Here is a 13,686-nt window from a genome sequence, read left to right as displayed (position 1 = left end):
CCGATTGCACGACGGCGTCGCGTGTCTCATAATAAACTATGCATAACTCTCCGGAACAGTCGGAAAACTTGGGGCTCGCACGACGCGGACGGCACTTTTGACACACGGCAACAATAATTCAGATTTACGTCCACTCCGGCGAGTGGAAAGTCCCTTTAAAATCTCACGGGACATGAGGCGCGCACCGTGCGATCCGTACGCGAAGGTCGTCCGGTGTTCGCTCCACTTTTCGTGCGAAAAAGGAAGAAAAAGAGTCCGCGCGAGATCGCGCGCCGACTGGCAAAGTCGAGCGAGAGTCCGTTCCCTTTTGCGTGCGAAACGTTCTCAGACACCCCAGAGCGGCGTACGTATTCTCGAGGAGATACTTAGCCGTATACACGTTCGCGCATATTTATAATCTCGTTTCGACTCCCTCGGGAGTTTGTCCCACGCTATACTATCTGCATCACATCTGGCGACACTTAATTCCAGTTTTATAAATCCTCCCGAGTTCACTCGCGTCGTGATGCGGGCCATGATTCTCCGCAGTTGAGATAGTAGACGTCGAGTTAAAGATTAAAATGCAATTACGTGAATTATTGAAATTTATATACAAAAATTGGGCTTGTAATGTAATAAAACGAACGCTTGTTGTATAATTTGAGTTAATAACTTATCTTATAATATATGATATTTTTATTCTCATTCTCTACGATTTATATTAGTTCAACAATGTCGCTTACATTTTTATATTTTTCAAAGGTTTTGCTGTATAATTCTATTATAAAATACTGTACAATAATAAAATAAATATTAAAGATGTAAAATGTAATTATGTGAATTATTAAAATTTAATATACGAAAAATGAGCGTGTAGCGTACAAACTTGTTGCATAATTTGAATTAATAACTTATTTTAATATCGTTTTCACTTCTCATTCTCTATAATCTATGAGCTCAATAAAGTCGCTTACATTTTTATTTCTCTCAAAGCTTCTACTACATATGTATAAATATTCTAAAAACATTGTACAATAATAAAAATATATAATTAATAAGAATTCACGACAGACACGAGATAAGCATTTTGAGATAAACGTGGCTGAAGCTTGTGCGCAAGAAGCATGATTGCAGTTCACCGCGGACGTAAACGCAAAAATCGGGATACACCGGAAACCGCTGCTGTAGGTACATACACATCGCGCGCGTTTCGAACGCAGGCCGCATAATTCGTTCATAATCGTACGGGAAAATGTAATTACCGCGGTGAGAGACATTTTCGAAATTAACCGAGCGAAATTGGTATCGTCGCATGTTTCGAATCGACAGCGGCGCCACGCGGATCGGTAGGTACACCGCCTCTCGCGTGGCACAACGTTGATTGCGGTCGGCGTTCGCAAACAACCCAGACGAAACGGCGCCGATGAGAGTTGGCCCTAGAGTTAGAAACGCGCGCACGTCCCGTCGGGATAGATGGATGGATGGATAGGCAAGTCCTTTCTCTCTCTCTCTCTTCGATCAGCAATCCAGCGTGAAATTGTGCGACGGTCCCGCCCGCGTATCTAACGAAGATGACTCAAGGGTAATTAGATTTGCAATAATTTGGTATACGGATCAAAGTTGCCACGCGTGAACATTAGGGTTACTGCAACTCCCTCGATACGTGCAAAGTGTGGAGCGCGAGTTTGCACCGTTAACTTCGCCGTCTGACACTTTGGGATCTCAAAGGATGAGTTTTGATTTTAGCCCCCAGAGTGGCAAGCAATAATAATATTGGTTTTTTTGTAATGTTGTTTTGAGCTGTTAAATCTGAGCTTTCAGAAAAGTTTTAAATTGTTAAAAAAAGTATTAAAAACAGCATATAAAGCTTGTTAAAAACCTCCAGTATTATAAATTACTATTGTTGAGCTTTACGAACATATTAATCTATATAATATTTTCCTGCTAATAAGATGTAATATTAATGCTATCATCTCTAATAGTTCATGCTTTGCTGAAAACATTTAAAAAATATTAATATCTAAAAATAAAGACATTATTCGATGGAAATTATTCTACATCTCAATTACGCATTTGAGAGCATTGTTCATTAAGTCTTTCAAGAACTTTCTCTCAGAAAATTTTGTATTCTATTATAGTATTTTACTGGAGAAATTGTACAAGATTCGCACAAGAAATAGTTTTAATCATCAAGATTCGTTTTGATCCAATAAAGTTTTCTCCATCTATTAATTCATATATTTTAGATTTAATATTTTAGATGTAATAATTTATATTGTTTATGTATAAACTTTCTTCCTTCTAAAATATATACAACAATTTGGAGAAATGCTATTGCTTCGTATTATTAATAGTGGGTTTTATTTCTTTACATCGTTCATATGGTTTGTACATTACTGAAATATTAATGAAGTTTTTTTCAAACTGCCGTAAGAAGTGAAAGAATTAATCGCTTTTAATTCGATGAATGCTTGGAATAGATCACAGACGTATATTTATGTGATATGTTTAATTGAAAATCGCACAGTAGGCAACGGATGCGGAAGTTTGAAATGTACGAACCAGCTTCCGCAGAACGTGAAACGGATAGAAATAGCGTAAGGCAAATGCACGGTTTGTTTTCTTGTTCGCGAGAATTTGTAAGATCACTTTTACACGCCGATTTACTGCCGCGAGTTACGGATACACCGGCCGACAAGTTTTGCCGTTGCGTGCCCTACATTACCAATAAATAGATCGCACTGCGAGGTAATGTGGCAAATTGAGTTCGTGACGATTACTTTAGCTTTGCAACTGTAATTTACTGCTAAACTGAACGCGACGGCCGGTCGCGAAAGATGCGCGCGATGATACCGATTAGAAAACACGTGTGCAAGCAAGTGCTTTCGTGCTGGGCCTTGGATCGCGGTCACTCGCATTATTTTATTTCTTGTTGTTCTGTTTTCAGGATCTGCAGATCATATACTATGGGCTACTGGGTCTGGAGGCATTGCGTCCGTGCAGAGACTCGGTTCTTCGCGGGCTCTGCAAGATCGTACGTTACGAGAGACATCATGCGAATCATGTCCTCTACTAGTAAGTATCGCATGTACTTTGGGCACGTGGAAATATGAGATTATTCAGTCAGATTTGTACAAACGATTTTGTAATCAATTTTTAAACAGAAAGGTGTATGTAATTAAAAAGATACTTTTAAATCCACATTGCATGTCAAATATTGCGTCAACAATTTTTAGTTATTTTCAACAAAATGAAAAAATATATATTTGGTTAAAAAAAAGTTTTAAAGAGATATCTATGTTTTAACGTAAAAATACATCGTAATTTAAAAAGTTACAGAAATTTTGCAAAAATTGAAGCACATCTTTCTAAAAGATAAAGACGCTTTTATATATGGTCCAAAGTTCCGTTATTGTGGAACTTTTCTAGGATAATCTGGGAGAGTTGCCAGTTATTGATTTCTTTATTTACCAGCGTTCTCTATTTACGTCTTATTTTAAAATTAGAGCAACTGATATTTTTGGATTAAAAAGACCGATACATTTGGATGTAGGACAATGTCTTTTTATCTTAAAAATGAACATTGAAAACGTATTAATTAAATTTCAGCATAAATTAATAATAAGGAAAGTTCAGATTTAAGTGCTTTTAAATAGAAGAGCTAAAATGTTAATTCGTATTTCAAAATGAAAGCCGCAGATCTTATTATGCGTGTGTTTAAGCATTTTATTGTTTCCAAAAGAATTGTATGAAATTTTAAAATATTATAAAACTGGAGCATTTTTTGAATTTTAGTCCAATTTATATTTTTTATGTTGAAAACATAGAATTAAACACGTTATTATAATTACAATTTTGAGTATATTTAAGAAAAGTTTTGTGAAAAAAGAATCAAAAAATTTTGACATGTCAATTCTTGACGTAACTTATGAATGGAGCCATATGCTTGTTTGTATGTACATATACATATGCAATCGTATCCGTACTATATGTAAAATGTGACGACTGTATCATCACGTGAAATTGAATTGTAGTGATACACATTATACGTACCTTCAGATGTTTACTTAAATCTGGAAGAAATCTTCTTTATCGACAGTATGGTAATGTCGCGAAATCTTATCGAGTCACGATATTTCTTTCACATGTATCGTAAAAGAAACTTACGAAGTCGTGACTACAGATGTCGTTACTGGCTGCATTAGTTACTTATGAATGAGAAGTGTACGACGTGCGAATCTGCGAATCGTCATCAAGTGATGGCAAGTGATGAAGGGAAATTAGGTCTGTGGCACAGACTTTCTGTAAGACGGAACAGTAAGGTTTTGACCAATCACGTACTCGATTCAGCCGGTTACGGTTACAGTCTCCCAATCCAACATGTCGAATTCCTTAGAGTCCTAAAAACCAGAGAGGCGCAAACTTTACTCCTACCATGCCGCATCACGTGTATCCTTACATTAAAAACAACAAACACAAACTTACATGTTGTGTGCGTGACATGACGGGTTAACCGACCAATCAGAAAGAAGTAGGAATGAATTTGCGCTTCTTTGATCTTTAGGATTCTAATGGAAACGAATGTCAATAATAGAATAATCGAATACGTTCATTCACCAACACATGCTATACAATCTGATTTTATCCCAAATAAGAATAGGAGAATGTATATAAAGAGTAAAGTGACGGCTCAATTCGGTCATTTTAGGGTAAAATAATTTTTATTAATTTGTGTAAATTTAATGAACAAATATTTTTAAAAATTATTATGTATTGTCAATGTAGTAAATATTATTTTAAAGAGAAAATATTATATATAATATATATATATATATAATAAACCGATTTTGAATAAATGTTTATGCATAAGTCCCAATTATGGGTTAGCATAAATAAACGTATGTTAATGTATATTAATATACGTTATTACATGTTTAATGTAATGTATTAAATACAATCTATTAAGAGTATCAGAATTTCAAGAAATAATTAAAAAAATATTTGGGAGCTTATTAGAGAGATTATTAAAATTAACTTTCCGCTTTTTTTCCTACACATCAGCAATAATTGAGAACTTGATTTTATGTTACAATTATTACAAAAGAATTAAAGAATAACGTAAATTTTCTGTAATTTTATTAATATGTGTATGTCTGCACAATATTTAATTTCGCAAATTTAATCTGTAATTAGAACTCGATCCACAATTGGAACCACTGTTTCACATAAAATTACAACAGTTTTGAAAGTAGGATTAATGTTTATAAATCGGTTTATTGTGCGATATGTTTAAGCATGCAAATGTCGGACAATTTAATTAGTTTTAAAATTTTTATAAAAATTAATATAATTAATCAGTATTTTAATACTAAAATTTTTATTTTAAAATAATTTCAGGAATTTATTGAAACCATTAACAGTTATCATAATAGATCTAAGACATTTTGTATAAAATATTTTCATGTATAACTTATGTATATCATATATGTATAAGCTTGTTCTTGTATCATATTACTTTTATTATACTTTTACGAATAAGAAAAAAAATTTTACGAGAAAGGTAATTAATTGTGAGAAGATTTTTAATGAAAAATTTAATCCCCCCGCGATCATAAATATCGATTTTTAATTATTAATGTTTCAGTGATTATTCTATGAACACTTTTGTCTTAAACTTTATATTTAAACTATTCTTCTGTGTTTTATTTATTTTTTTAGTAAGTAAATTTATCGATAATGTATAATGTATACCGAAAGCAATTAAAAAAAATTATGATTTTCAGCACCGGCGAGTTGGCCACAAGTTGGTACATACTTCTCTCCGGCTCTGTATTTATCGATGGGTCCATGTTTCTCCCCCGTTCAAGGTAGGACTTATACACAATTTTACATCAGTGAATATATATTTTTGTCTCACGAGACAAAAAAACTTCTCTGTGGAACGATATTATCTCTCGTTCCCATTTTTTTTTTCTACAGTCAGATTCATCACGTGAGAAAGCACGACGATGAACTTTCTCTTGACGTATGCGCGTTTAATTGACTTTTTAATAATTCGGCGCTATTCTGGTCTCACAGTTACGCGCAAAAGTCAAAATAGGGAGAAAAGGTCGCGCGTATTTTTAGACATAAACATTTCCGTAAAACTGAGGTTATTCACAATCCGATGTAGGTCGTATAATCATAAGGGAATATTCGTTGTGGAAGATTTGTCTTCTACACGAAAACGCGCGCTCTAACGAAAACGTTTGTATGATGCACAAAATAGTAGCGTGCTTTACCGCGATCAGATACTCCGTATGCGTGACATCTTTTCAACAATATGACGTCGTCATATCTTTCTTTTTGCTTTCTAATATACCGAATGCGTTTTACGTGGGGAATCTAAAAATTCATCGTAATACGTACATTGCATTTCCGTGATACCAGGTGCGTTTTAAATCATCTATGCTAATATACGTTCTTTTGAAAATTATTATTATTAATATAATTATTATTAATAAATAAAATTATTATTAGTAACATTTTCGAAAGATAGGACTGTTTTTTACTTTTATTAAAAAACGTAGTGTTTGTTTAAAAAAATTACTTTAATTGCTTTAACTCAGAAATTGTTGTTTCAAGTTTCATTATTATTGCTCAGTTTAATGGGAGAAAGTTATAAAATCATAATCTACCTCTATTTCAGAAGATTTTATATCGTTTAGTTAAGATAATGTAACGAATGATTAAGTATTGAAATTTTCTTGTTTATATTATTAGAAAACAAGTTTGCTTTCCGAAACTTTGTACATAATGGAACGTTTCATCACTGTTCTCCCACGTTAAACTCGATAAGCAGAGTTATAATGAGCGTATAAAGCTTATATCGTCGCGTTTAGGGATGTTCGTCATAGCGTAACGCCGTAGCTAATGGATTAATGGTCGTGTAATTCGTGCGACGTTATTTCGAGACACAGCGTATGTCGCATGCAGATGCAAAGCGCTCGTTAAATTGGCTTCTTTCCGTCAGGGTTATGGTCGCAATTTTCTTTCCCAGTATTCCTTTCAAACCGCGGAAATTTTCATTAATCGTGCTATTCAGACATTCAGAGTAAAGTGCTTAAATTCGGAACAGCTTTCTTTGAGCTTTTGTTGTCGTTTTATTTGTTCGAACGTAGCGGTTCCTCATTCATATGCATATAGAGATTCATGAATTGATTTCTTGAATTCATGATAATTGATTTCTCTTTTAACCGACAAATATCGTTCAATTTTTATATATATTTATAAAATGAAAAAAAAGTATAATTTAACAACATGAAAAGTAAACTCATCTTGTTTACGATCACTGACAATTAAAATATAAAAATTATAATGTACATTCATTAAAAAAAAAAAAAACTTATATTTAGATTTTAAAAATGCTAAACAAGGACTAAAGGATTATGATACTGTTTAAAGGACTAGGCTGAAACTTCCGTGTTTAGCATACGGCGGGGATACTGTGTGATATAACTAAATCGATGTTTTATTTTGTTTCTTCCGCTTAAAGAGGCTGCTTAAGCGGAAGGCACACACGCTCGTGCGCGACGGGCGCTTCTTTACTGGCGCGCGATGCCGCCCGCGGAAAAAAAAGGGAATGTGGAGCGCTTATTATCCGCGGCCATCACACGCTCGGTTGCCGCTTGGTGGAACGCTCTTTCTGGTGTGCATAGACGGGCATGCGACGATGACGATGGCGACGAGAGGGACGCGGCCGACCGCGCGCGCGAGCACTATCATGAGGGAGGAAGGCGCATCGGTGCCCGATTCCGACAAATTTCAACAAATTAATCTATGACCGTTTTAATGCGCCGTTTCCTCGTTTCCCTCTCCCTCTCGCTCTCCCCCTCGGCCTTCTCCCGATTGTCGGAATCCTCCCCAATGATGGAGCAAACTCGCGACGTTGCTCTAGCGTGTCTCAGCTCGAGCGTATCGCGCGAGCGTATTTCCGAGGGGAGGAAAACTCCGGGCGACGTTCTGTGCGTGTACGCGCCGCATGCATTTCCACCTTGGCTAGAGGAAGGCGAGTGAGAGGGGGAGATGTGTTTCATGGTGCAAACGAGGGCCGCACTCTGGCGACCCATGGATTGCCTCTCTCCCTCCTCCGTTCTGCACGTAAAAATCTGTCGGCGAACGTGGGGCGTGGTTACGTGGGAGAGAACCTTCTCCTCTCGTTCCCTTCGGGACTCCCCCTTACGTTCCTCGCTTCCTCTATCCCCGTTTGCCCCTCTCTCTCTCTCTCTCTCTCTCTCTCTCTCTCTCTCTATTTCTTTTTCTCTCTTTCTCATTTTAACTCCGCTCTTTCCCACCGTCTCCGTGTTTGTCGTCTTTTCTCCGTCGCTCTTTTTATTGTCCGTCTCCTTCTCGTTACCGGTGTCACCATTTCTCGCCTCTCTGCGATGACGAAATGACACTTCTCTCTTGTTGTCTCTTAATCTCACGTCTTTTTCTTCCTGTCTCTGTGCTCATTCGTCTTGCATTGTATATCTACTTTTTTTATTCATTTATTTATCCCGAATACAATGTTCTAAAGAAACTTTTATCTTAAGACACAGAATTCTTATAGATATCTTAAGACAGTGAACTCCATTGATCTTTTCCAGATCTTGTAATTTAACATTTCGGTGAAAGAACTGACACTTTTTAATAATTTTTTTTTCTTTAGTTGTATATTACGGTTCTACATTTTGTTTTTCATTTTTTTTCCTGTCTTATCTTTTTTTAAATAGTATTATATTATTATATTTATGTTATTTAATTATACTTTTTAATTCCCATTGTGTCTTCTCTTTCTTTTGTCTTTTTTTCTATCCTGATCTGTAGTCTTTCATTTCGTTAACCTTCTCTTTGTCGTTCGTGTCGAAAATTTACGAACTCACCCGAAAGGTACTTCGGTATAAATGGCAGAGAAGAGATCGGTCAGATTGAAGAGTGAGGGTGAAAGGGGAGAGACGAGGACATCCTACTTAAAGCGAGTAGTCTGGTATGACAGAGACGGTATCAGAACGAGAGAGAGCAAGAGAGAGAGAGAGAGAGAGAGAGAGAGAGAGAGAGAGAGAGAGAGAGAGAGAGAGAGAGAAGGATAAAGAGCATCGATAAAGTGAGAAAGGCTGCATGTGCAGTGCTGTATGCACTACACATCTAGTCTATTGATACTCAATTTCATTAATAATTTATTTATCATAGAATAATAATTAGCGAAACGCGAAATATTTTATTTTGTGAGCTCTCGTAACTCTTGAAATAGATTTTATTTTTTATAATTATCTCATTCCATAACGTACGGACTAGAATATTTCAATCGCGAGTTATATTAAATCGATCTCAAATGGAACATGATTGATTGTCATTCAAGTTTAATCACTATTACAATTTTCTTTTATCACCGTGCACTGCATTCGCCAATATATGTATATGTGCTAGTATTTTTGACGATTCGAATGCCAAGTGACTTGTGTATTACGAACAAGATATAACTCGCTTAATGTCACATCAACGCAATTTGAATCGGTCAACTGATATAAAAACACGTAACACGATCGCTATAATATAGCATCGACGCAATTTTAATTGGCGTGTCACATTGAATAAACTGCGTCGTACAATGCACTGTGTTACAAACAGCTCGAAAATAGTGTTAGTCAAAATAAAACTATATTACGATAACGAAGCTTTTTGTAATATCCGCGTTATACAAAAGCGTGCAATATTCCATGCAACAATCACTGACGCGATTTCGATTAATTACGCATTGCCTCATAACTAAACGTAGTTCAATATGTTCCAATATTGTAACACTAATCACATACTCCACTCCGTTTTTATTTATGTATATATTTATTAATTCGAAAATATATTTGATTTTTAAAGTACATGATAACGAAATTTACAAACGTAGCGAATAAAATATATATATTCGGCTAATTTTGGAAAGTTTCTGCGAAAGCTGTAACAGGTTATTAAAAGAACGAAAGAGCAAATGATATTGGTTTCTGAAAATAAATTATAAAAATAGAGGATAAGAAATCAATAGGAAATGAGATCAGCTATGATTTATTTTATATAAGATTAATATAGCGTGTATATTCTCATTATGAAAAGTATAATATTATTTCGATAAAAGAGAGAAAAAAAGTATTCTCAAGTTTTCAATCATTGTTCCATATAAAAATAAGAATATAAAATCTTTTTTAAAGAATTTGATAATCTTGAACAGACATAACTGTTTATGAAGAATTATGTATAATTTTATCAAGAAAAATACATTTTCATTACTCAATAATTTTTATCGAATTGAAAGAAAAAAAAATATTGAAAAAAAACTAAAAAATGAATCTTCAAATAAAGAATTAGAATCTTTTAATAGTATTATTATCGAAACAATTGTATTGTGTTTTTAAATGATTTCTATTATGATATTAAAATAAAAAAATTAATATTTTGCTGATATTTAAAATAATCAAACTCTTTAAAGGAGATTTAATATCTTCGCTTAATATCTACGTCAGACGTGATGACCGCTGAATTGATACCAATTTTTTTTTTTCTGTGTGGGAAGTACGACACATGGGAAAAATATTTTTGAAGAATTACACGTCTCCTGAGCGGTTGAGCATAGCGACATTATCTTACGAAAGCACTCGACTAGCAATGATAGTTTTCTACGTTGCGCCCACATCCTGTAGACACTTATTGGATCTCTACGGAAGAGAGACCTACCTGGGTTCGCGACACGCCGGATACGCTCCTGGGCCGACGTGAGCGAGAAAGAGAGAGAGAGAGAGAGAGAGAAACAGGCCGGCCTCACCTACCAAGAGTACCTCCAGTCTTGTCGAGAGTTCCGTGGCGGTCGGCGAGCGTTGCGCGATTAATAGCGACTGCGATCCCTCGACTCGCATTCCGATCTCGCGATTTCCAGAGTCCGGAGGATCATCGTGCGCGCACACACACACACACACACACACAGTCTCTCTCTCTCTGTGCGCCGAGAGAGATGCGGTCGCGCCGGTCGTAGATCGGGAAATTATTCCGCGGGTCCCCCGTGTCGTACGATGGACCGTGTCGGGACGGCGTCGGGACTGTCACTCGTCCGATGGTACTAGCGTCGGAAACACGCGTGTCGCCGAAAAATCGGACTCGCGGATCGGCGCGCCGCGCGATCCCGATCGATATCGATGGATTTTCTCCACGCGTAAGTGACATCTTCCTCGCGAGTGAAATCGCGAATCTCTCTCGCGCGAATCCCCGAGCGCGCGCCTCTCCGTAAAGCCGGATGTAATATTGTTTTCCGTCTGTAAAGTGACGTAATCGCGTCCGAGGACAGATCGCCGCGCGTTGTGTCGCGCATGAAACGGAGCGTGCTCGGTTAATTCCCATCGAGAGTCGATTAACGTGTGGGGATTTGGAATTGAAGAGGATTTGCTGAGGAAGACGAGAGGAAGGAAGAAAGAGAGAGAGAAGAGAAGAAGGTGAAAGAGAGATTAAATGCTTCTTCGAGCTTTCGTCTTTTAATCTCAAGATCGTCTATCGCCGCGAGTCAGATCTTCAGTCTCTCTCTCTCTCTTGATCGCCAAGAGACAGTCGAAAGGAGAAAGTAACCGCCGAGTACATCCATTTTCGCGAAGACGACCACGTCGGGTGACAATCGCAGAGTGTTCTCTTTAAAATCTTACAGATAGCAGGATTTTCGTTTCGCGAAAGGAGAATCAACTCTCGTTATTATCGTCTACGAGTGGGAAAGAGAGAAAAAGAGAGAGAGAGAGAGAGAGAGAGAGAGATCCAAGGGTCACGTGCGCGCGTCGACTTGACGAAAGTATATTCGATTCTTTTTCCGAAAGCGTCTTGTCGTCGACGAGCGAGGGAAACAAAGCTCGGAGCTGAGCTGAATTTTCATCGGGGTCACGTCCGGGAAGAGAGAAGCGATTCCTTTCCGCGGAAAAGCGGCGTCCGAGACCCCGTCTCTCGTGCAGTGACCCGCGCGCTTTCGCGACTTTAAGGAATTTCTCGTCGCTCGGATTTTTCGATCGATTTCCTGGACCTTGCCGTCTGAGCGTCGATTGATTCGCGATCGTCCTTGTGACTGTCTGGCAGGCTGGTGATATCCGGGTACCTGGCGAAACGCCGCAGAGCAGCATTCGCAGCAGCGACGATCGCGCCGGAGGGATCGGTTTGGTATTCGGAGAGCGCGCAGGGGAGCGACCGCGTTTACGGCGAGGACGTTTACAGCCGAGGTTCCTCTCTCGCGGCCCGCTCGCACCGCGCGATAATCGTCGCCGTTCGCTTTCACCGCAGAGCCTCGCGGGCTCGCGCGCGGCAGCCGCCAGGTAATTCCGTAATAAATCTAATAGCGAGAGCTCGGAGTAACGGTTCACGGCGAATATTATCCGCCGCGCGCTGCTGCTCGCCGGCGCTCGTCCCGACGCTGCTGATTGCGCGTCTTACGAAATTGCCGAGGAGATCGAGAGAAGAAGAGGATCATCCCGCGAGAGGAACGCGCGAGAGAAAGAGAGAGAGAGACGAGCCCTCGCCAAGTGGGTCGCAATAGAAACTTTTCGAGAGTTCACGAGGAGAGTGACCGACGACGACGGCAATTGAGGCTCGTCGCGTCTTAAACGAATTCCAACGAGAGTCCATACTCCAGCCGCGGCGTTACGGAGCTGAAGGGGGATCCTGGACGCGCGGGGGAATAACAGGCGAAGGAGAATATCGCTCCCCGAATGCGCGGCAGGACACCGTCGAGGCACGCGATCGATCGATCGGCTCGGCGATAAGAGGCTCGACGCGAGATTCCACCGGGGTCAACCCCGTCGTCGTCGTCGTCGTCGCCGCCTGTCGCGATGTCGCCGGCGTGAAGACACGAGTCACGACGACCGCGAGTTACCGCACCACCACAACGTGTTTCGCGCTTCGTCGGCTGACGACGCGTCTCGCCTCCCTCCCCTTCCCTATTTCTCTCTCTCTCTCTCTCTTTTTCTTTCCCTCCTTTCTCTCCTTCTCTCTCAGAGAAGCCAAGCAGCGCAGTAAAAGCCGGCAAGCTGGATGCTACAGACGGTGCCTCGCCCCCTCCGCCCCCGCCCGACATTACTGTCACGCAGGATGACCGGTGAGAAACTTTAAATCATCCTTAACGACTTGAACGTAGGTAACGCGCGGTAGTGCGATTATTACGCCGTTATTAAAAGTGCACGTACGCGTGGCAGGCGAATGACACATTTTTTTTCCACACTCTGGAATTAACTTCTCGTGAACGTGTGTTACACGGTGAAGTAAACGCTTGCACGTTTGTCATTATCCATGCGAGTTTAGGCGAATATTGTTATCTATTGTCATTACGACATTCACAAATTTTTATTTTTTTTATTTTTAGAAAGTTACATCGCCGTAGTTACTCCAGTAGGATTAATTTTTGCTATAGTGTAATAGGTTTGAAGATGATTTAATGTTTAAATTGAAGTGGAGGGAAGATAGGTTTTTAGGGCAATTATTAAATTAAACAAATTGTAGAGCACGACGTAGTACAATAGCTATACGACTAAGCTCCTGATTAACACGTATTTCACAGACGCTCGAGCTTGTGTTTGACAAAATTAAAATCTATTGTGAGCGAAGATAAGTGCTACTAAAAATTTGTGAATTGAAATGAAAAAGAGAGATAAAAATAGAGAAAAGATGTTAAATATTTTT

The 13,686-nt window shown here is 38.7% G+C and overlaps 1 protein-coding gene across 5 annotated transcripts in view; it reads left to right on the top strand.

Annotated features, from left to right (window-relative positions):
* The window catches only part of LOC105831101 (rap guanine nucleotide exchange factor 2), a 135,242-nt gene that overhangs the window by 32,906 nt on the left and 88,650 nt on the right, over window positions 1-13,686 (top strand). For 4 of the 5 annotated variants that reach the window (XM_036283494.1, XM_036283491.1, XM_036283493.1 and 1 more), the window contains exons 3-4: window positions 2,927-3,054; window positions 5,763-5,846. In XM_036283494.1, coding sequence (XP_036139387.1) covers window positions 2,927-3,054; window positions 5,763-5,846 — 212 coding nt within the window. Of the gene's footprint in view, window positions 1-2,926; window positions 3,055-5,762; window positions 5,847-10,495; window positions 13,106-13,686 lie in introns of those variants that run through there. The other variant, XM_036283498.1, reaches the window with a different exon arrangement.

The sequence above is a fragment of the Monomorium pharaonis genome, chromosome 2 (genome assembly GCF_013373865.1).
Source record: "Monomorium pharaonis isolate MP-MQ-018 chromosome 2, ASM1337386v2, whole genome shotgun sequence".
NCBI classification, from domain to species: Eukaryota; Metazoa; Arthropoda; class Insecta; order Hymenoptera; family Formicidae; genus Monomorium; species Monomorium pharaonis.
The sequence above is the reverse complement of the archived record's forward strand: the minus strand, read 5'-3'. Positions and strand labels throughout refer to the sequence as shown.